We start from the raw sequence: 24,851 nt of genomic DNA, 5'->3' as shown, positions 1-24,851 counted from the left end.
GGGTGATGGAGGCTACTGCTCCTGGAGGAGAGTTGTCCTTAGTGCTTTGTTAGGAGGTTGGGGGGGTGATGGAGGCTGCAGCTCTTGGGGAAAAGCTGTTCCTCAGTCTTGTGGTGCGGGCCCGCAGTGTGCGGTACCTCTTCCCTGATGGGAGGGGGACAACAAGGTGTGTCCAGGGTGAGTTTTATCAGTGCTGATTGACCTTGCCTTCCTCTTCAGGCGGTCACCACACACAGAGTCCAGGTCTGGGAGCTCAGCTCCTATGATCTTTACTCCTGACCTAACCACCCTGGCCAAGTCCCTCCTGCTCTCCGCTGTGCAGCCTGCATACCACACACTGCAGCCCTGGCAGAGGATGCTCTCAATTGTGCTCCTATCAAAGTGAATGAGTAGGTGTGAGGATAAACCAGCCTGTTTGAGCTTCAGTAGAAAGAAGAGCCTCTTCTGGGCCTTCTTTACAAGGTTGGAGATGTTAGTAGCCCATGTTAGGTCCTTGGTGTTGTACGTCCCCAGGAATTTAACAGAGTCCACCCTCTCCACTTCTTCCCCATTGATGGTAATTGGTGTCTGCGTGGTCCTCTTGGACCTCTTAAAGTCCACGAGGATCTCATTTGTTTTGGTGGTGTTTAGGACCAGGTTGTTATCCACACACCACTCTGCCATGTGTTGGACCTCCTGCCTGTAATGGCCCTCATTGTGGTCACTAATGAGCCCCCCCACAGTGGAGTCATCAGCTCATTTGATTATGGTGTTGGATGACTGGATGGGTACGCAGTCATGGTGAAGAGGGTGTAGAGGGCTGGGCTGAGTACACACCCCTGGGGCGCACCGGTGTTCAAGGTTATAGTTGAGGATGTCAGATCCCCTACTCTGACATTCTGCGGTCTGTTTGAAACAAAGTCCAGGATCCATGAGCAGAGTGAGGTGGGGAGACCAAGATGAATGAGTTTGAGGACCAGTTTATGGGGGATTGTGGTGTTGAAGGCAGAGCTGAAGTCCACAAAGAGCATCCTTACATATGTGTTGGGGTACTCCAGGTGGGACAGGGCTGTGTGGAGTGCGATGGAGACAGCGTCCTCTGGGGATCTGTTTGCCTGATGGGCAAACTGGTGGCTGTCCAGGTCCACAGGGAGGCAGTCTCTGATGTACGCCAGTATCATCCGCTCAAAGCACCTCATGATTACTGGGGTGAGGGCGACTGGGCGGTAGTCATTGAGGCAGGTAATGCAGAATTTGTGGGGATAGGGACGATGGTAGTGGTCTTAAGGCACGTGGGAACTGCAGCTTGTTGCAGAGAGAGGGTGAAGCTGTCTGTAGAAGCTCCTGCTAACTGGTCGGCACATGACCTCAGTATACAGCCCGACACCCCATCAGGGCCAGTAGCCTTGTTGGTGTCAATCCTTCCCAAGGTGGACCTCACCTGGTGGTGCTGAAGAGTGAGTGTCTGCTCCTCTTCCTCGCTAACCAGTGTGGTCTTATATTTGTAGTCAGTTAGTTATGATTCCTCTCCACATGCTCCTGGGGTCCTTGTTTTCAAAGTGACCCTCAATGCACTGTCTGTACTTGCCTTTGGCCTACTTAATGACCTTTTTTAGGTCTTGTCCGGCAGTTCTATAGGCCAGCCTGTCCCCCGACCTGAAGGCAGTATCTCTCGCCCTGAGCAGTGACGTCACATTACCGTCAAACCAGGGTTTCTGATCAGGGAACACCTTGATGGTTCTGGTGCGCAGTACTGTCTCCGTGCAAAAACTGAATGTAGTCCAGGACGTTAGAGGTGTACTCCTCACAGTTGACTCCCAGAGGAAATACCTCCCATACTGAGCTCTAAAAACAGACCTGTAGTGATGTAACAGCTTCCTCACTCCATACCTGTACTGTCTTCACAGCTGGTTTGGTTCTACAGCAACTGGTTTATAAGATTGAATCAGTGTCAAGGAGATATGATCTGATAATCCGAGGTGTGGGGATGGTGCAGCTTTATATGCCCTCTGTATATTTGTATATATTTGGTCCAGTGTGTTTTTATCTCTGGTTGGAAAGCATACATCTTTGTGGAGTTATTAGAAGATGACCTTTAATGAACCCAATATTGATATTTTATTTATATTTTTATCTTATAGAAAAAAGAAAGATTGGAACTGGATAGGGACTTAACTGGTAAGTTCATATTCAACATGTTTCACTGTGCTCATGAGTAACAGATCATTTATTAATATCCAGTGATGTGCAAGGGTTACTGACTCACACCAAGTCAAATGATATCGCTGTGACTCAAAAAAATTCATCATATTGTACCAGAGAGTCAGAGCCTACCTAGCAGAGGGACCAGAGTGGCAGACCTACTGAACAACATCATCTAGATATTAGATTATAGAATGGAGCTATCCATGTATATAAGACACTACTCTCATAGCTGGGGCAATGTGGCCAGCATAACGTCAGCTCAGTGGCGTTTATAACGTAGCTCACTGAGTCGTCATGACAACACAGAGCAGGGACAAAGGGTAGAAAGACTTCTGTCCTTGTTTGACCACGATAATGGCAGCCGTCTCCCTACACGTATTCAGTCTGTCAAGATGTTCTTCTGTGTGGAGGCTAATTCAGAGTGGAAACCAGGAACTGGTTCAACTGATTCTACATGATTAGAATATATGGAGCAGTTCATAATGATAGGATGGATACATTTAATAATATCAATCATAGTCTTGGGAGGTAAGGGTTACATTGAACTCTAACATGTATCATCTTACATTGAACTAACATGTGTCATAGTTACATTAAACTAACATGTATCATGGTTACATTAAACTAACATGTATCATGTTACATTGAACTAACATGTATCATGTTACATTAAACGAACATGTATCATGTTACATTAAACTAACATGAATCATGTTACATTAAACTAACATGTATCAGGGTTATGCTGAATGATGTGACTGCTGTCCTGACATGTTGATGTGTTGTTTCTCTCTACAGAATGGGAAAAACTAATACCTAAAATGGTAAGTGTTATTACTGGTTTGTTACAGAACACAATAATATGTGTGAACCTAGCTGGCAGTGGTGGAGTTATTAGATGATGACCAGAGGCGGATTAACACCCAGGCTAGCCTCGGCTGAGCCTAGGGGCCCAGGTGTGCAAGGGGCCCTGGATCGCAATTTGGATTTTACCAGCCTCATTAAGGAGTTCTCTGTCGGTCGGCCGGTCCCCAGAAATATGTGGTCGCAACAGCTATGGGGAACTCACACTTGTTTCTGTATCATTGCTGTTTTAGTGAAGGCTGTCTGTGTGTGTGTGTGTGTGTGTGTGTGTGTGTGTGTGTGTGTGTGTGTGTGTGTGTGTGTGTGTGTGTGTGTGTGTGTGTGTGTGTGTGCCAGTGCTCCCCGAGTGTGTGCGTGAGGGCCATGTAATATTCCTTTGTTTACACATGGCACTGAATTTAGTTTTGTTCTGCCAGATCAGTAAGGGGGCCTCACAAAGTAGTAGCCTAGGGGCCAATGACCACCTTAATCCACCACTGATGATGACCTTGTAATGAACCCAATGTTCATATTGGATTGACATTTTTATTTTATTAAAAAAGGAAACAACGGACCAGGTGGAGGAGTGTTGGGGTAAGTTCTTATTCCACATGCTTCACTTTGTAAATAAGTAACAGATAACTTATTAATATCCAGGGATTTTCAAGGGTTACTGACTCAAACCCAGTCAAATGTTATCGCTGTGATTCAAAACATTTAATCTAATTGTACCAGAGAGTCAGAGCCTACCTAGCAGAGGGACCAGAGTGGCAGACCTACTGAACAACATCCTCTAGATATTATATTATAGAATGGAGCTATCCATGTATATAAGACACTACTCTCATAGCTGGGGCGATGTGGCCAGCATAACGTCAGCTCAGTGGCGTTTATAACGTTAGCTCACTGAGTCGTCATGACAACACAGAGCAGGGACAAAGGGTAGAAAGACTTCTGTCCTTGTTTGACCACGATAATGGCAGCCGTCTCCCTACACGTATTCAGTCTGTCAAGATGTTCTTCTGTGTGGAGGCTAATTCAGAGTGGAAACCAGGAACTGGTTCAACTGATTCTACATGATTAGAATATATGGAGCAGTTCATAATAATAGGATGGATACGTATCATAATATCAACCATAGTCCTGGGAGGTAAGGGTTACATTAAGCTCATTCAACTCATTCAACTAACATGTATCATGGTTACATTAAACTAACATGTATCATGGTTATAACCATGATGTTAGTTTAATCTATAGATTTTAATAACATGTATCATGGTTATAACCATGATGTTAGTTTAATCTATAGATTTTAATAACATGTATCATGGTTATAACCATGATGTTAGTTTAATCTATAGATTTTAATAACATGTATCATGGTTATAACCATGATGTTAGTTTAATCTATAGATTTTAATAACATGTATCATGGTTATAACCATGATGTTAGTTTAATCTATAGATTTAAATAACATGTATCATGGTTATAACCATGATGTTAGTTTAATCTATAGATTTAAATAACATGTATCATGGTTATAACCATGATGTTAGTTTAATCTATAGATTTTAATAACATGTATCATGGTTATAACCATGATGTTAGTTTAATTTATAGATTTTAATAACATGTATCATGGTTATAACCATGATGTTAGTTTAATCTATAGATTTAAATAACATGTATCATGGTTATAACCATGATGTTAGTTTAATCTATAGATTTTAATAACATGTATCATGGTTATAACCATGATGTTAGTTTAATCTATCGATTTTAATAACATGTATCATGGTTATAACCATGATGTTAGTTTAATCTATCGATTTTAATAACATGTATCATGGTTATAACCATGATGTTAGTTTAATCTATCGATTTTAATAACATGTATCATGGTTATAACCATGATGTTAGTTTAATCTATAGATTTTAATAACATGTATCATGGTTATAACCATGATGTTAGTTTAATCTATAGATTTTAATAACATGTATCGTGGTTATAACCATGATGTTAGTTTAATCTATAGATTGTAATAACATGTATCATGGTTATAACCATGATGTTAGTTTAATCTATAGATTTTAATAACATGTATCATGGTTATAACCATGATGTTGGTTTAATCTATAGATTTTAATAACATGTATCATGGTTATAACCATGATGTTAGTTTAATCTATAGATTTTAATAACATGTATCATGGTTATAACCATGATGTTAGTTTAATCTATAGATTTTAATAACATGTATCATGGTTATAACCATGATGTTAGTGTAATCTATAGATTTTAATAACATGTATCATGGTTATAACCATGATGTTAGTTTAATCTATAGATTTTAATAACATGTATCATGGTTATAACCATGATGTTAGTTTAATCTATAGATTTTAATAACATGTATCATGGTTATAACCATGATGTTAGTTTAATCTATAGATTTTAATAACATGTATCATGGTTATAACCATGATGTTAGTTTAATCTATAGATTTTAATAACATGTATCATGGTTATAACCATGATGTTAGTTTAATCTATAGATTTTAATAACATGTATCATGGTTATAACCATGATGTTAGTTTAATCTATAGATTTTAATAACATGTATCATGGTTATAACCTGACCCTAAACAGACCATAATGGAGATCCTTTGTTGCTGCCCTACATGCCAGTAGGCATAAAGGGCAGTCAGTAAGAACCATGGTGACATTAGACTAACTAATGATAGTGACTGCTGTCCTGACATGTTACTGTATTGTTTATCTCTATATAGCATTGAGGAGACGACTTTATGTGGTAAGTGTTATTACTGGTTTGATACAGAACACAATAATATGTGTGACCCTAGCTGGCAGTGGTGGAGTTATTAGATGATGACCTTGTAATGAACCCAATGTTGATATTTTATTTACATTTTCATTTTATAGAAAAAGAAAACACAGAAACAGAAGAGGAAGTTTGTTGGTAAGTTCTTATTCCACATGTTTCACTTTCTAATTGAGTAACAGATAACTTAGATAGAATATATTGAGCAGTTCGTAATAATAGGATCCATACCTTTCATAATATCAATCATAGTCCTGGGAGGTAAGGGTTAGATTAAACTCTGACATGTATCATGGTTACTTTAAACTCTATCATGTATCATGATAACATTAAACTACTGACATGTATTGTGTTTAGATTGAACTAACATGTATCATGATACATTAAACTAACATGTATCTTGGTTACATTAAACTAACATGTATCAGGGTTATGCTGAATGATATTGACTGCTGTCCTGACATGTTATTATATTGTTTATCTCTATACAGAATTGAATGATCTATATTGGGAGGTAAGTGTTATTACTGGTTTGATAAAGAACACAATATTATGTGTGAAGGTTCAATGAGTTTAATTGTCATTGGAGTACACAGCGAAATACAGGTATGCAGTCTCTAGCATCAGTTTAAGTTCACACGCACGCACGCACGCACACACACACACACACACACACACACACACACACACACACACACACACACACACACACACACACACACACCAACCCAGTCGCCAAGAAAAAACGTCGACGGTGAACGTTTCCATGAACACTGGATACGTAGCATTTCAATGTAAAAAATAGCGTGTTATACCTTCAGTATCCACGCGTGCCGCTGTGGAGGCGGGTTTCGGGGTTTGGGTTTCACGGCTTTCGCGGCAAATTGTGGACACGATTGTTTAGGGGGGGGGGGAGGTGGACTGTTGTTGACCGGGGAGGGGGGGGGAGACACGTTTGTTGAGGGGGGGGGGGACGACACGATTGTAGGGGGGGGGGGAACACGTTAGTTGAAGGGGGGGGGGGGGGGGGGGGGGGGACACGTTTGTTGAGGGGGGGGGGGGGGGGGGCACGCTCGACAACGAGAGTTGGTTTTTATTGAACAAGACTTCAACACGGAACAGCTGCACGAAACGATGGTCACGTCACTCTCGGTGACGGTGTCGACAACAATGAACACACGAACAATGTTAATAGAACAACACACAACCACATAACATCCCGAACCCATTAACCCCACTTAATCCTAACAACAAAACAAGTTAACAAAAGCCCCATTTGTCAACTGACAACCCCAATTCCCAGAATCCCCCGCGGCTCCGGAACACGGCGTAGCTTATATTAATCTTTATTATCTGAATGGGAAATGCAATATTTTAGGACAGATACACAATTAAACGCGTTTCTAATGACATTTCTAGTGAGAAATGTACAATTTCCTTACATAATCTTCAGTCAGTGAATGTGTATGATCTTTATTAATCTTTATTATCTGAATGGGAAATGCAATATTTTAGGACCGATTCACCGTTAAACGTGTTTCTAATAACATTTCTAGCGAGAAATATACTCTTTACTTGCATAATCTTCAGTCAGTGTCTGATCTTTAGTTTTATAGTTATTAGGATTTGATCGGCTCGCTCGCATGTTTCAACGACGTCAGGTTGTGGGCTGCTTTCGCTATAGCAGCTCACGTGTTTCCTGCGTTTGTGTTATTAAACGTTTACTTTATGTAACTTTTAATGATATCATCTTGTTAGAAACACGTATATCTGAGAGCCAACCCAGTCGCCAAAAGCATACGTTGACAGTATACGTTTCGTGAACACTGGATTACGTCGCATTTCAACATAAAATAGCGTGTTATACACACACACACACACACGCACGCACACACACGCACACACACGCACGCACAGACACACACAGACACACAGACACACACACACACACACACGCACACGCACACACACGCACACGGTGCATTTCGCTGCTAAAACAACAACAAAAAAATATTCCCTCAAATATTATTACTAAAGAACCGTTTTCCAAAGAACGAAATGTAAACCAATGCATTCTGAATGGGAGTGTTTCTCCGATTTTTCCATGCTACACAGAGCGAAATGTAAACCCATGCAAATAAAGACTTCATGGTCATAATAATTTAAATATCATTAATCTCCTGAGTGTGTTGGGTGGTATTCAAATTTTTTCAACGGGGCTGCATCCAGTCACTTGACCGTCATGGTTGCTATGGTGGTTGCTATTGACCGCCCCCTCTAATCCTTACATGGCTCTAAAAACCACGCGGCAAAGGAGCTGCCGTAAATTGTGTTGTTTTTGTCGTAAACTGGGGTCCGACGGTTAAAAAATAGACAGATATTCCGAGGTATCCTTAAAAGGCAGCTTGGATGTTTTTATTTTCTGCAGTTTAGACTTCTTCTATAACCTATTTTTTTAAAGCAAAACACCAAGTTCATTGATTTAACGAGGCAGGGTTATTTGAAACAATTTATTCAATAAATATTTGTGAGAGGTCATTCCTTCTCCTGAGTTTGCTTCCTATTTATGTCTAGTGTACACCCCTACTGTCCAAAAGCATCCCCCCCCCCTCCCCATATGGATTTGGAGAGTTGTTGCCACGTCCCAGAGGTGGAAGTATCATATAATATGAAAGAGGGCATTCAATTATACTACAATGATCAATTAGGAGGCCGAAGCCCTAAAGGAAGTGATGCAATAGGTGACTGAGGCGAGAACATTTAAGTAAACTGTACCTTGGGGTCTCTTATATATCAAAGGGGGTTTCAAAGGACGCATACGCTTCAACCTGTGGCTCCAGCCCTACAGGAAATGACTCAGCAAGTGCTCCATCTCGTTGCACCTGCACCCAGCGGCTCGCTTGCAAGATTTTGGCCTGAAGTTCTTCCCAGACCTATACCCTAACAGTCCAACATGCATATCTGAGAATCAGGCCTCTCTTCAATAATGACAAAATATTATGAGAGAAATACAGATTCACTTTTTGTTATCTCATAAGCGGCGTGGTGCCGGCTCCTTTTGACCTTTTGATCCCAGACTTCAAAGACGTGGCCACAGGCCAGCTGTGTCTACACACATTAAGCCACAAATGTACACCTCCATCCCGCAAAAAATGGGACCTAGAAACTAACCTCTGTCTTATGTACATTGACTGTACTGTTGGAGGTCACGCCCCTTTTCCGGCCTTTTCGAGATAGCTAGTGATGCTAAAATGTTTACACACATTTCCCGGGGCTTTTTTTGTAGTTCTAGCCCATAGAGAAAAAAAGTTTTCCCAAATGGACTGTCATTTGGACAAAGCCCCTTCAGAAGTGTTGCCTGCGAGACCTAATGGTTCAGAATGTGGTGGAAAAACAGTTTTTGAGATAGGAAGGTCCTACCGCCCTGAAATTTGAATACCATATTTTAGGGCCTAACTGGGACCCCCGCACCGAAACTTGGCCCGGTCGGACCCCGAGTGCAGGAAGGGGGGGCCTGGACTTTATTATCTGAATGGGAAATGCAATATTTTAGGACCGATTCACCGTTAAACGTGTTTCTAATAACATTTCTAGCGAGAAATATACTCTTTACTTGCATAATCTTCAGTCAGTGTCTGATCTTTAGTTTTATAGTTATTAGGATTTGATCGGCTCGCTCGCATGTTTCAACGACGTCAGGTTGTGGGCTGCTTTCGCTATAGCAGCTCACGTGTTTCCTGCGTTTGTGTTATTAAACGTTTACTTTATGTAACTTTTAATGATATCATCTTGTTAGAAACACGTATATCTGAGAGCCAACCCAGTCGCCAAAAGCATACGTTGACAGTGTACGTTTCGTGAACACTGGATTACGTCGCATTTCAACATAAAATAGCGTGTTATACACACACACACACACACGCACGCACACACACGCACACACACGCACGCACAGACACACACAGACACACAGACACACACACACACACACACACACACACACACACACACACACACACACACACACGCACACGCACACACACGCACACGGTGCATTTCGCTGCTAAAACAACAACAAAAAAATATTCCCTCAAATATTATTACTAAAGAACCGTTTTCCAAAGAACGAAATGTAAACCAATGCATTCTGAATGGGAGTGTTTCTCCGATTTTTCCATGCTACACAGAACGAAATGTAAACCCATGCAAATAAAGACTTCATGGTCATAATAATTTAAATATCATTAATCTCCTGAGTGTGTTGGGTGGTATTCAAATTTTTTCAACGGGGCTGCATCCAGTCACTTGACCGTCATGGTTGCTATGGTGGTTGCTATTGACCGCCCCCTCTAATCCTTACATGGCTCTAAAAACCACGCGGCAAAGGAGCTGCCGTAAATTGTGTTGTTTTTGTCGTAAACTGGGGTCCGACGGTTAAAAAATAGACAGATATTCCGAGGTATCCTTAAAAGGCAGCTTGGATGTTTTTATTTTCTGCAGTTTAGACTTCTTCTATAACCTATTTTTTTTAAAGCAAAACACCAAGTTCATTGATTTAACGAGGCAGGGTTATTTGAAACAATTTATTCAATAAATATTTGTGAGAGGTCATTCCTTCTCCTGAGTTTGCTTCCTATTTATGTCTAGTGTACACCCCTACTGTCCAAAAGCATCCCCCCCCCCCTCCCCATATGGATTTGGAGAGTTGTTGCCACGTCCCAGAGGTGGAAGTATCATATAATATGAAAGAGGGCATTCAATTATACTACAATGATCAATTAGGAGGCCGAAGCCCTAAAGGAAGTGATGCAATAGGTGACTGAGGCGAGAACATTTAAGTAAACTGTACCTTGGGGTCTCTTATATATCAAAGGGGGTTTCAAAGGACGCATACGCTTCAACCTGTGGCTCCAGCCCTACAGGAAATGACTCAGCAAGTGCTCCATCTCGTTGCACCTGCACCCAGCGGCTCGCTTGCAAGATTTTGGCCTGAAGTTCTTCCCAGACCTATACCCTAACAGTCCAACATGCATATCTGAGAATCAGGCCTCTCTTCAATAATGACAAAATATTATGAGAGAAATACAGATTCACTTTTTGTTATCTCATAAGCGGCGTGGTGCCGGCTCCTTTTGACCTTTTGATCCCAGACTTCAAAGACGTGGCCACAGGCCAGCTGTGTCTACACACATTAAGCCACAAATGTACACCTCCATCCCGCAAAAAATGGGACCTAGAAACTAACCTCTGTCTTATGTACATTGACTGTACTGTTGGAGGTCACGCCCCTTTTCCGGCCTTTTCGAGATAGCTAGTGATGCTAAAATGTTTACACACATTTCCCGGGGCTTTTTTTGTAGTTCTAGCCCATAGAGAAAAAAAGTTTTCCCAAATGGACTGTCATTTGGACAAAGCCCCTTCAGAAGTGTTGCCTGCGAGACCTAATGGTTCAGAATGTGGTGGAAAAACAGTTTTTGAGATAGGAAGGTCCTACCGCCCTGAAATTTGAATACCATATTTTAGGGCCTAACTGGGACCCCCGCACCGAAACTTGGCCCGGTCGGACCCCGAGTGCAGGAAGGGGGGGCCTGGACTTTCATAATCTTCGCTCGGTGAATGTAAAGGATGTTTGGTCGGATGTTATGACGAAGAATCATAATGTGAATGGGAATATTCTATTAATGTCTTGATATCATCTTTCGTCTCAACACTTCTGCTGCAGCCGCTTAAAGTCTCACTCCGAGAACCTTAAAATATGAATCAATCCATTAGAAGTATGAAAATATCTTCCCGGTCGTGCAACAGGGCAGACAAGGTGTCCTTTGTCATCTACGTTTCGAGACGATTGCAACAGTGCCACACATGATCATATTTGAATATGTTTCGGGGTAGTAATTAGCTGTCGATTTTGGAGGCCTTTATCAATAATGACCAGCTATAGATTTGCTTCCCGATGGAGATTTTTGACAAATTACATGTTAATTAGCATCTACACGTTAAGCTGAGTCCAATGAGATCAAGCTCGCCCTCTTGCTACACCGAGATCATGTCCTTGACCTAGGTGTACCATGTAAAATAGATGTTACCATTAGCTAGAGTGTCATGCTTGGTGTCATTGGACTCATCTCAACGTGTAGATGCTAAATAACATGTCATTTGTCAAAAAAAATTATCGGGAAGCAAATCAATAGCTGCTCATTATTGATTAAGGCCTCCAATTTCGACAGCTAATTACTACCATTAAACATGTTCGAATATGCTCATGTGTGGCACCGTTGTAATCGCCTGGAAGCGTAGATGTTGAAGGACACCTTGTTCATCCTCCTACGCCACCGGGAAGATATTTACATGCTTCTGATTGACTAATGAATTGATTCAGCTATTCCCCCAGAAGTCTGGGGTCAAAAGGTCAAAAGGAGACGGCACCAGCCCCGTTGAAAAAAATAGAATACCACCCAACACACTCAGGAGATTAATGATATTTAAATTATTATGACCATGAAGTCTTTATTTGCATGGGTTTACATTTCGTTCTGTGTAGCATGGAAAAATCGGAGAAACACTCCCATTCAAACTCCCATTGGTTTACATTTCGTTCTTTGGAAAACGGTTCTTTAGTAATAATATTTGAGGGAATATTTTTTTGTTGTTGTTTTAGCAGCGAAATGCACCGTGTGCGTGTGTGTGTGTGTGTGTGTGTGTGTGTGTGTGTGTGTGTGTGTGTGTGTGTGAGTGTGTCTGTGTCTGTGTGTCTGTGTGTCTGTGTGTGTCTGTGCGTGCGTGTGCGTGTGTGTGCTTGTGTGTGTGTGTGTGTGCGTGTGTGTGTGTGTGTGTGTGTGTATAACACGCTATTTTATGTTGAAATGCGACGTAATCCAGTGTTCACGAAACGTACACTGTCAACGTATGCTTTTGGCGACAGGGTTGGCTCTCAGATATACGTGTTTCTAACAAGATGATATCATTAAAAGTTACATAAAGTAAACGTTTAATAACACAAACGCAGGAAGCACGTGAGCTGCTATAGCGAAAGCAGCCCACAACCTGACGTCGTTGAAACATGCGAGCGAGCCGATCAAATCCTAATAACTATAAAACTAAAGATCAGACACTGACTGAAGATCATGCAAGTAAAGAGTATATTTCTCGCTAGAAATGTTATTAGAAACACGTTTAACGGTGAATCGGTCCTAAAATATTGCATTTCCCATTCAGATAATAAAGATTAATAAAGATCATACACATTCACTGATTGAAGATTATGTAAGGAAAATGTACATTTCTTGCTAGAAATGTCATTAGAAACGCGTTTAATGGTGTATCTGTCCTAAAATATTGCATTTCCCATTCAGATAATAAAGATTAATATAAGCTACGCCGTGTTCCGGAGCCGCGGGGGATTCTGGGAATTGGGGTTGTCAGTTGACAAATGGGGCTTTTGTTAACTTGTTTTGATGTTAGGATTAAGTGGGGTTAATGGGTTCGGGATGTTATGTGGTTGTGTGTTGTTCTATTAACATTGTTCGTGTGTTCATTGTTGTCGACACCGACGTGACCATCGTTTTGTGCAGCTGTTCCGTGTTGAAGTCTCGTTCAATAAAAACCAACTCTCGTTGTCGAGCGTTCAATAAAAACCAACTCTCGTTGTCGAGCGTGCCCCCCCCCCCCCCCCCTACAAACGTGTCCCCCCCCCCCCCCCCCCCCCCCTATAATCGTGTCGTCGTCGTCCCCCCCCTCAACAAACGTGTCTCCCCCCCCCCTCCCCGGTCAACAACAGTCTACCTCCCCCCCCCCCTAAACAATCGTGTCCACAATTTGCCGCGTAAGCCGTGAAACCCAAACGTCGAAACCCGCCTCCACAGCGGCACGCGTGGATACTGTAGGTATAACACGCTATTTTTTACGTTGAAATGCTACGTCTCCAGTGTTCATGGAAACGTACACCGTCAACGTTTTTTCTTGGCGACTGGGTTGCACGCACGCACGCACGCACACGCACGCACGCGCACGCACACGCGCACGCACACGCGCACGCACACGCGCACGCACACGCGCACTGTGTGTGTACACACACGCGCACTGTGTGTGTGTGTGTGTGTGCGCGCGAGCGCGCACACACACGCATCACCCTGTCTATATTGTGCCCATCAAGTCCAGTCTGTTGTGTGTATGGAGGGGCGGGGTGGGGGGGTTGTGGGGGTTGGAAGCTACTGCTCCTGGAGGAGAGTTGTCCTTAGTGCTTTGTTAGGGGGTTGGGGGGTGATGGAGGCTACTGCTCCTGGAGGAGAGTTGTCCTTAGTGCTTTGTTAGGGGGTTGGGGGGTGATGGAGGCTACTGCTCCTGGAGGAGAGTTGTCCTTAGTGCTTTGTTAGGGGGTTGGGGGGTGATGGAGGCTACTGCTCCTGGAGGAGAGTTGTCCTTAGTGCTTTGTTAGGGGGTTGGGGGGTGATGGAGGCTACTGCTCCTGGAGGAGAGTTGTCCTTAGTGCTTTGTTAGGGGGTTGGGGGGTGATGGAGGCTACTGCTCCTGGAGGAGAGTTGTCCTTTGTGCTTTGTTAGGGGGTTGGGGGGTGATGGAGGCTACTGCTCCTGGAGGAGAGTTGTCCTTAGTGCTTTGTTAGGGGGTTGGGGGGTGATGGAGGTTACAGCTCTTGGGGAAAAGCTGTTCCTCAGTCTTGTGGTGCGGGCCCGCAGTGTGCGGTACCTCTTCCCTGATGGGAGGGGGACAAACAAGGTGTGTCCAGGGTGAGTTTTATCAGTGCTGATTGACCTTGCCTTCCTCTTCAGGCGGTCACCACACACAGAGTCCAGGTCTGGGAGCTCAGCTCCTATGATCTTTATTGCTGACCTAACCACCCTGGCCAAGTCCCTCCTGCTCTCCGCTGTGCAGCCTGCATACCACACACTGCAGCCCTGGCAGAGGATGCTCTCAATTGTGCTCCTATAAAAGTGAATGAGCAGGTGTGAGGATAAACCAGCCTGTTGGAGCTTCAGTAGAAAGAAGAGCCTCTTCTGGGCCCTCTTTACAAAGTTGGAGATGTTAGTAGCCCATGTTAGGTCTTGGTGTGGTACCCTCCCCACTCGCAGACCTGTGCCTTGGGTCCTTGTTTTCAAAGTGACCCTCAATGCGCTGTCTGTGCTTGCCTTTGACTTCTTTAAAGGGGACATATCATACCACCAGATGTGAGTGTGATTAGCCATCACAAGCCGTTTTCAAAATGTGCAGCATTGTTGTGACATCACAGGTGGGCGTGTCCACCTAGATGTGTGACGGACAGATGTGCAACGTTTGCTTCAGTCCACTGGGTAGGCTGTAGGGCTGTCAAAATTGCTCAAAAATGACATTTGAATGTTCATTTGGAAAAAAATCACGAATTCGAACTATTCGAATATCTGGTTGCCTATTTTACGCAGTTGCCGTCAATATGTCAATAATGCGACAAAACCATGGTTCAAATTAGTGGGATATATATATATATATATATATATATATATATACGTCTCGTTGAGAGTGCTGGTGGGCGGCGGCTTCCTGCTGGGCATTTCCTTACTTTAAAACGAGGGACATCGCGAACAGACAGGCTCATTCACAAAGCAGTTAGGCGCTTGTACCGCGGGAGTGTTTTTTCACATTCGAATATTATGAGGGACATCGCGAACAGACAGAGGCTCACTCACAAAGCAGATAGGCGCTTGTGTAACCGAGCGTTGGCACTTAGATATTTATGTGACAAGAATGACACAAGCGTGGAAGGGAAAATAGTCTCGTTTACTTAGTACATATCAGAAGTCACCCAGTCACAGCGTGAGAGCTGGAATACCTATATCCAAGTACGGAAACCCCGAGGGGATAAAATACATTCGCTCTTCACAATACTAGTCTGTTACACTTGTACCGCGGGAGTGTTTTTTCACATTCGAATATTATGAGGGACATCGCGAACAGACAGAGGCTCACTCACAAAGCAGATAGAGGCGCTTGTACCGTGGGAGTGTTTTTTCACATTCGAATATTAATTTTCACGTTCGAATTCGCGTTTTTGGATACATTTCGAACGAATATTCGAACTTCGAATATTCGTTGACAGCCCTAGTAGGCTGGTAGACTGATCTATCCAGCACACATCTAGGTGGACACGCCCGCCTGTGATGTCCCAATGCTGCATATTTTCCAACCTGCTTGTAACGGCTAATCACACTCACACCTGGTGGTATGATATGTCCCCTTTAAGGCCCTTTCTTAGGTCTCGTCGGGCAGTTCTATAGGCCAGCCTGTCCCCCGACCTGAAGGCAGTATCTCTCGCCCTGAGCAGCGACCTCACATTACCGGCAAACCAGGGTTTCTGATCAGGGAACACCTTGATGGTTCTGGTGCGCAGCACTGTCTCGGTGCAAAACTGAATGTAGTCCAGGACGTTAGAGGTGTCCTCCTCACAGTTGGCTCCCTGCGAAAATACCTCCCATACTGAGCTCTAAAAACAGACCTGTAGTGATGTAACAGCTTCCTCACTCCATACCTGTACTGTCTTCACAGCTGGTTTGGTTCTACAGCAACTGGTTTATAAGATGGAATCAGTGTCAAGGAGATATGATCTGATAATCCGAGGTGTGGGGATGGTGCAGCTTTATATGCCCTGTGTATATTTGGATATACTTGGTCCAGAGAGTTTTTATCTCTTGTTGGAAAGCATACATTTTTGTGGAGTTATTAGAAGATGACCTTTAATGAACCCAATGTTGATATTTTATTTACATTTTTATCTTATAGAAAAATGCAGAACTGAAAGTGGATTGGACGTTAACTGGTAAGTTCTTATTCAACATGTTTCACTGTGTTCATGAGTAACAGATCATTTATTAATATCCAGTGATTTGCAAGGGTTACTGACTCACACCAAGTCAAATGATATCGCTGTGATTAAAACATTTCATCTAATTGTACCAGAGAGTCAGAGCCTACCTAGCAGAGGGACCAGAGTGGCTGACCTACTGAACAACATCCTCTAGATATTATATTATAGAATGGAGCTATCCATGTATATAAGACACTACTCTCATAGCTGGGGCGATGTGGCCAGCATAACGTCAGCTCAGTGGCGTTTATAACGTAGCTCACCGAGTCGTCATGACAACAGAGCAGGGACAAATGGTAGAATGACTTCTGTCCTTGTTTGACGATCAGAACTCGTCTAACAATGATACATGTATAAAATAACATGTATCATGGTAAGATTAAACTAACTTGTATTATGGTTAGGTTAAACTAACATGTATCATGATTATATTAAGCTAACATGAATCATGTTACGTTAAACTCTTAACATGCATCAAGGTTAAATTCAACTAACATGGATCATGGTACATTAAACTATCATGTATCAGGGTTACATGCAACTAACATGTATCATGTTACATTAAACTAACATGTATCATGTTACATTAAACTAACATGTATCAGGGTTATGCTGAATGATGTGACTGCTGTCCTGACATGTTGATGTGTTGTTTCTCTCTATAGAATTGGAAAAACAAATAGATGAGATGGTAAGTGTTATTACTGGTTTGATACAGAACACAATAATATGTGTGAACCTAGCTGGCAGTGGTGGAGTTATTAGATGATGACCAGAGGCGGATTAACACCCAGGCTAGCCTCGGCTGAGCCTAGGGGCCCAGGTGTGCACGGGGCCCTGGATGGGCCAGACTATTTTAAATTTGACTTAAAATAAAAAAAGACTTGACCCCTATTGGCCCATAACAAGAACCATTTAAAAGTGAAGCAGCTGATTGGGTAGATGTGTGGGTCATGTCATGTGACCAGGTTCATAAAGTCAGTTTGGTTGTAAAGGAATACGTCACATCTGCTGGACAGCAAAGAGGCAGAATGTCAGAAAAGCGAAAAGCACAAGTGTTTCCATTTGTCGATACAGCACTCAGACTATTAATGACTTGCCTGTGTCCAATGCCAGCGGGGGACGCTATTTTCTCAAAATTGGCGCTAGTTACAGAAAGACTGAGATCCACAATGGGCCAAAACAGACTGAATCTCCTGTCTCTGATCTGTCCATTAACAGCGATATTCTTGGCAAATTAGATTTTACCAGCCTCATTAAGGAGTTCGGTCGGTCGGTCGGTCGGTCCCCAGAAATACGTGGTCACAGCAGCTATGGGGAATACACCCTTGTTTCTGTATCATTGCTGTTTTAGTGAAGGCCGTCTCAATGTGTGTGTGTGTGTGTGTGTGTGTGTGTGTGTGTGTGTGTGTGTGTGTGTGTGTGTGTGTGTGTGTGTGTGTGTGTGTGTGTGTGTGTGTGTGTGTGTGTGTGTGCCAGTGCTCCGCGAGTGTGTGCGTGAGGGCTATGTAATATTCCTTTGTTTACACATGGCACTAAATTTAGTTTTTTTCTGCGTGATCAGTAAGGGGGCCTCACAAAGTAGTAGGCTAGGGGCCAATGACCACCTTAATCCACCACTGGGGATGACCATGTAATCAACCCAATGTTCATATTTGAATCACATTTTTATTTTATTTATAAAGGAAACACCGGAACAGAGGTCGGAGTGTAACGGTAAGTTCTTACACATGCTTCACTTTGTTCATGAGTAACAGATCATTTATTAATATCCATGATTTTCAAGGGTTACTGACTCACACCAAGCCAAATGATATCGCTGTGATTCAAAACATTTCATCTAATTGTACCAGAGAGTCAGAGCCTACCTAGCAGAGGGACCAGAGTGGCAGACCTACTGAACAACATCATCTAGATATTAGATTATAGAATGGAGCTATCCATGTATATAAGACACTACTCTCATAGCTGGGGCGATGTGGCCAGCATAACGTCAGCTCAGTGGCGTTTATAACGTAGCTCACTGAGTCGTCATGACAACACAGAGCAGGGACAAAGGGTAGAAAGACTTCTGTCCTTGTTTGACCACGAAAATGGCAGCCGTCTCCCTACACGTATTCAGTCTGTCAAGATGTTCTTTTGTGTAGAGGCTAATTCAGAGTGGAAACCAGGAACTGGTTCAACTGATTATACATGATTAGAATATATGGAGCGGTTCATAATAATAGGATGGATACGTTTAATAATATCAACCATAGTCCTGGGAGGTAAGCATTACATTATGCTTATTCAACTCATTCAACTTAACTAACATGTATCATGGTTACATTAAACTAACATGTATCATGGTTATAACCACGATGTTAGTTTAATCTATAGATTAAACTAACATCATGGTTATAACCATGATGTTAGTTTAATCTATAGATTTTAATAACATGTATCATGGTTATAACCATGATGTTAGTTTCATCTATAGATTTTAATAACATGTATCATGGTTATAACCATGATGTTAGTTTCATCTATAGATTTTAATAACATGTATCATGGTTATAACCATGATGTTAGTTTCATCTATAGATTTTAATAACATGTATCATGGTTATAACCATGATGTTAGTGTAATCTATAGATTTTAATAACATGTATCATGGTTATAACCATGATGTTAGTTTAATCTATAGATTTTAATAACATGTATCATGGTTATAACCATGATGTTAGTTTAATCTATAGATTTTAATAACATGTATCATGGTTATAACCATGATGTTAGTTTAATCTATAGATTTTAATAACATGTATCATGGTTATAACCATGATGTTAGTTTAATCTATAGATTTAAATAACATGTATCATGGTTATAACCATGATGTTAGTTTAATCTATAGATTTTAATAACATGTATCATGGTTATAACCATGATGTTAGTTTAATCTATAGATTTTAATAACATGTATCATGGTTATAACCATGATGTTAGTTTAATCTATAGATTTTAATAACATGTATCATGGTTATAACCATGATGTTAGTTTAATCTATAGATTTTAATAACATGTATCATGGTTATAACCATGATGTTAGTTTAATCTATAGATTTTAATAACATGTATCATGGTTATAACCATGATGTTAGTTTAATCTATAGATTTTAATAACATGTATCATGGTTATAACCATGATGTTAGTTTAATCTATAGATTTTAATAACATGTATCATGGTTATAACCATGATGTTAGTTTAATCTATAGATTTTAATAACATGTATCATGGTTATAACCATGATGTTAGTTTAATCTATAGATTTTAATAACATGTATCATGGTTATAACCATGATGTTAGTGTAATCTATAGATTTTAATAACATGTATCATGGTTATAACCATGATGTTAGTTTAATCTATAGATTTTAATAACATGTATCATGGTTATAACCATGATGTTAGTTTAATCTATAGATTTTAATAACATGTATCATGGTTATAACCATGATGTTAGTTTAATCTATAGATTTTAATAACATGTATCATGGTTATAACCATGATGTTAGTTTAATCTATAGATTTTAATAACATGTATCCTGGTTATAACCATGATGTTAGTTTAATCTATAGATTTTAATAACATGTATCATGGTTATAACCTGACCCTAAACAGACCATAATGGAGATCCTTTGTTGCTGCCCTACATGCCAGTAGGCATAAAGGGCAGTCAGTAAGAACCATGGTGACATTAGACTAACTAATGATAGTGACTGCTGTCCTGACATGTTACTGTATTGTTTATCTCTATATAGCATTGAGGAGACAACTTTATGTGGTAAGTGTTATTACTGGTTTGATACAGAACACAATAATATGTGTGACCCTAGCTGGCAGTGGTGGAGTTATTAGATGATGACCTTGTAATGAACCCAATGTTGATATTTTATTTACATTTTCATTTTATAGAAAAAGAAAACACAGAAACAGAAGAGGAAGTTTGTTGGTAAGTTCTTAAACTCTGACATTTATCATGGTTACTTTAAACTCTATCATGTATCATGATAACATTAAACTACTGACATGCATTGTGTTTAGATCGAACTAACATGTATCATGTTACATTAAACTAACATGTATCAGGGTTATGCTGAACGATATTGACTGCTGTCCTGACATGTTACTGTATTGTTTATCTCTAAACAGAATTGATTTATCAATATAAGGAGGTAAGTGTTATTACTGTTTTGATACAGAAGAACACAATAATATGTGTGAAGGTTCAAGGAGTTTAATTGTCATTGTAGTACACAACAAAATACAGTTATGCAGTCTCTAGCAGCAGTTTAATTTCATACACACACACACACACACACACACACACACACACACACACACACACACACACACACACACACACACACACACACACACACACACACACACACACACACACACACACACACACACACATCACCCTGTCCATATTGTGCCCATCAAGTCCAGTCTGTTGTGTGTGTGGAGGGGCGGGGTGGGGTTTGTGGGGGTTGGTAGGGTTACTCTCCTGGAGGAGAGTTGTCCTTAGTGCTTTGTTAGGGGGTTGGGGGGTGATGGAGGCTACAGCTCCTGGGGAAAAGCTGTTCCTCAGTCTTGTGGTGCGGGCCCGCAGTGTGCGGTACCTCTTCCCTGATGGGAGGGGGACAAACAAGGTGTCTCCAGGGTGAGTTTTACCTGTGCTGATTGACCTTGCCTTCCTCTTCAGGAGGTCACCACACACAGAGTCCAGGTCTGGGAGCTCAGCTCCTATGATCTTTATTGCTGACCTAACCACCCTGGCCAAGTCCCTCCTGCTCTCCGCTGTGCAGCCTGCATACCACACCCTGCAGCCCTGGCAGAGGATGCTCTCAATTGTGCTCCGATAAAAGTGAATGAGCAGAAGTGTGGATAAACCAGCCTGTTGGAGCTTCAGTCGATAGAAGAGCCTCTTCTGGGCCCTCTTTACAAGGTTGGAGATGTTAGTAGCCCAAGTTAGGTCCTTGGTGTTGTACGTCCCCAGGTATTTAACAGAGTCCACCCTCTCCTCTTCTTCCCCATTGATGGTAATAATAATAATAATACATTTAATTTAGAGGCGCCTTTCAAGGCACCAAAGGTCACCTAAGTGGGGTCTGAGTGGTCCTCTTGGACCTCCTAAAGTCCACAAGGATCTCATTTGTTTTGGTGGTGTTTAGGACCAGGTTGTTATCCACACACCACTCTGCCATGTGTTGGACCTCCTGCCTGTAATGGCCCTCATTGTGGTCACTAATGAGCCCCCCCACAGTGGAGTCATCAGCTCATTTGATTATGGTGTTGGATGACTGGATGGGTACGCAGTCATGGTGAAGAGGGTGTAGAGGGCTGGGCTGAGTACACACCCCTGGGGCGCACCGGTGGTCAAGGTTATAGTTGAGGACGTCAGATCCCCTACTCTGACATTCTGTGGTCTGTTTGAAACAAAGTCCAGGATCCATGAGCAGAGTGAGGTGGGGACACCAAGATGAATGAGTTTGAGGACCAGTTTATGGGGGATTGTGGTGTTGAAGGCAGAGCTGAAGTCCACAAAGAGCATCCTTACATGTGTGTTGGGGTACTCCAGGGGGGACAGGGCTGTGTGGAGCGTGACGGAGACAGCGTCCTCTGTGGATCTGTTTGCCTTATAGGCAAACTGGTGGCTGGCAGGTAATGGCAGATTCTTTGGGGATAGGGACGATGGTAGTGGACTTAAGGCAGGTGGGAACTGCCTTAAACCATCAGTATCATCAGTAGTGTCTGTAGTGTATGGGTGCATGTGAATAGTGTAGTGTAGTATTAGACCCATCTAAAGAACCTACAGCCCTGCTGTCTGGGTAGGATCAGAGAGTGAGATGGCCCAGAAGCCATAAGTGTGGAGGAGCCTGAGGAGCCTGGAATGGAGATCAGGGGCCCTATTTTAACGGTCTGAAACGCAAGTGAGAAGTGCCAAACGCAAGTAGCTTTGCGGGCGGTCCTATGGCGATGTTGCTATTTTACCAGCGCAAATCTAAAAAGGGTTGGTCTGAAGTAGCCTAATTACCCGTAGGTGTGGTTTGGGCGTACCGTGCAACAAACCAATGAGAGGGCCATCTCCCATCCCCTTTAAGAGCCATGAGCGCATTTGAATCTAACAAGTTGATATTTCAACAGAGCTTTTGCAGTCTCCAATGAGACGGATGCATGCCCACATGAATTTCAAACTTCAAATGGCTCAGTTTATGGCCAAATAATGTGGCCTAATTCCCACATGGAATAGCGTTTTCTTCCACAACTTCAGAAATACTGAGTCCTCAAATAAATTTCGGCAAAGAAAACTCAACACACATGTGATATGCAGTAACTGTGGTTTTTAATGATATACATGCATAATAAACATACATACATAAGTACATTAATAAACATAGTTTCTTACCAATATTGTATGCATTATCGTTATCGCCTTGTGTTCCGAATATGCATGTGTCCTCCCAATGTTAATATACATTGCCATGGACTGTGTTATGTGTTACGTGTTTAGTTTGCCTGTGTTTAAACAGATGGACGCACACACGCGCCCCCGCATTCATTAATTCATTTACATATACACACACGTGTCACTCGCGGTAAAACAATGTTTTCTCACGATCAAATACTCCTCAATCCTAAAAGTTATGGGCTTCTACACGATGACTGTGTCAAGAAAATATGTGTCTGCTGTACGGTGTTTGCAGATGCATTGATTTAAAAGTACAACTTATTACCGCTGTATCAGCTGTTCTTTCCCAAATAATTTACCAAGAATGTGTAGCTAGGTAGAATAGAGAAGCAAAGTGTATGCGCGAGGTGCTCAAGCAACATTATGCATGCACCCTTAAAATAGCATCTGAACAACGCGCCACTAACTTTTCGAAACTGCAAAATAGCACCAGGGAATGTTTGGGCCAGAACACACCGCCTCATTTCGCCGAACCGCCCCTTGGGGCGCAAGATCATTCCCTAATTTAACGACGCGTAGCGGTGGAGGGAAAAGAACGCTCTGCGCCAGTTGCAAACTAGCAACGACACATGCGTCAGTGTAGAAAGTCAATTGCGCTGGATGCACGATAGGGCCTCAGGTGTGTTACAGCTCCTGCTGCCGCACCAGACACACGCCTCCACAATCCCCTGAACCATCCAGAGCGAGGTCATCACAGTGGTCTTATATTTGTAGTCAGTTAGAGTTTTGATTCCTCTCCACATGCTCCTGGGGTCCGTGTTTTCAAAGTGACCCTCAATGCGCTGTCTGTACTTGCCTTTGGCCTCTTTTTTTTTGCATACATTTTTGTGGAGTTTTTGGTAATACTTTCTTGGTAATACTAATAATAGTTAATAGATGATGACCTTGTAATGAACCCAATGTTGATATTGTATTTACATTTTTGTCTTATAGAAAGACAAAACAATTGAACTGAATCTTGAGATCATTGGTAAGTTCTTATTCCACATGCTTCACTTCTTATTCCACATGCTTCACACCATTTATGAATATCCAGTGATTTGCCAGGGTTACTGACTCACACCAACTCAGATGATTTCGCTGAGATTCAAAACATTTTTGGGGCGATGTGGCCAGCATAACGTCAGCTCAGTGGCGATTATAACGTAGCTCACTGAGTCGTTATGACAACACAGATCAGGGTTGAAAGGGCGCTTTCACTCCTTTAGTTCGTAGACTCGGTCCGATTCAGGGTGAAGGTGAGGCTTTGTTTCATTTTCATTTGGTTCAGTCAGCGTTCACACTGGACTCTGATAGGCCGACCGTATTGTAAACCAACGCCTCGCGGTCGGCGGGTCGCTCGTCTGTTGGGCAGAACCTCAGAGGGAAACTCACAACGCCTCCTAGTTGAGGACAACATCAATGGAGAAGCTTTGTGCGGTCTTGGGTTTTTTCATTCAGATTTGGTCTACAAAAAAAAAAAAATTTGGATGAACTTCCAACATTCTTTTACTGACTAACGGAAAAACAAGTAATTGGTTACTCACACTTTCACCACAGAATCCCTTTATATAATCTTGAGACCATCAGGGCTAAAGGCATCGGCCTTATAGGCGGTCGCCTGGACA

General features: G+C 42.1%; 2 protein-coding genes and 1 long non-coding RNA gene across 10 annotated transcripts in view; all 3 read left to right on the top strand.

Moving 5' to 3' along the window:
* The window catches only part of LOC132459345 (tumor necrosis factor receptor superfamily member 14-like), a 96,187-nt gene that overhangs the window by 8,187 nt on the left and 63,149 nt on the right, over positions 1-24,851 (top strand). The window lies entirely within an intron of this gene.
* Positions 1-24,851, top strand: part of LOC132459247 (tumor necrosis factor receptor superfamily member 3-like) — a 276,712-nt gene that overhangs the window by 196,652 nt on the left and 55,209 nt on the right. The window contains exons 8-9 of one of the 2 annotated variants that reach the window (XM_060053657.1): positions 17,390-17,415; positions 18,410-18,440. The exons of the other annotated variant lie outside the window; for it this stretch is intronic. Coding sequence (XP_059909640.1) covers positions 17,390-17,415; positions 18,410-18,440 — 57 coding nt within the window. The remainder of the gene's footprint in view (positions 1-17,389; positions 17,416-18,409; positions 18,441-24,851) is intronic. 2 annotated transcript variants of the gene reach the window in all.
* LOC132459444 (uncharacterized) lies at positions 20,321-21,239 on the top strand. Its single transcript, XR_009526244.1, has 2 exons — positions 20,321-20,553; positions 20,685-21,239. It is a non-coding gene; the product is annotated as an uncharacterized LOC132459444 (long non-coding RNA).

This window comes from Gadus macrocephalus, chromosome 1, assembly GCF_031168955.1.
Source record: "Gadus macrocephalus chromosome 1, ASM3116895v1".
Lineage (NCBI taxonomy): Eukaryota > Metazoa > Chordata > Actinopteri > Gadiformes > Gadidae > Gadus > Gadus macrocephalus.
Note: the sequence above shows the minus strand (reverse complement) of the source record. Positions and strands in the feature narration are given on the sequence as shown.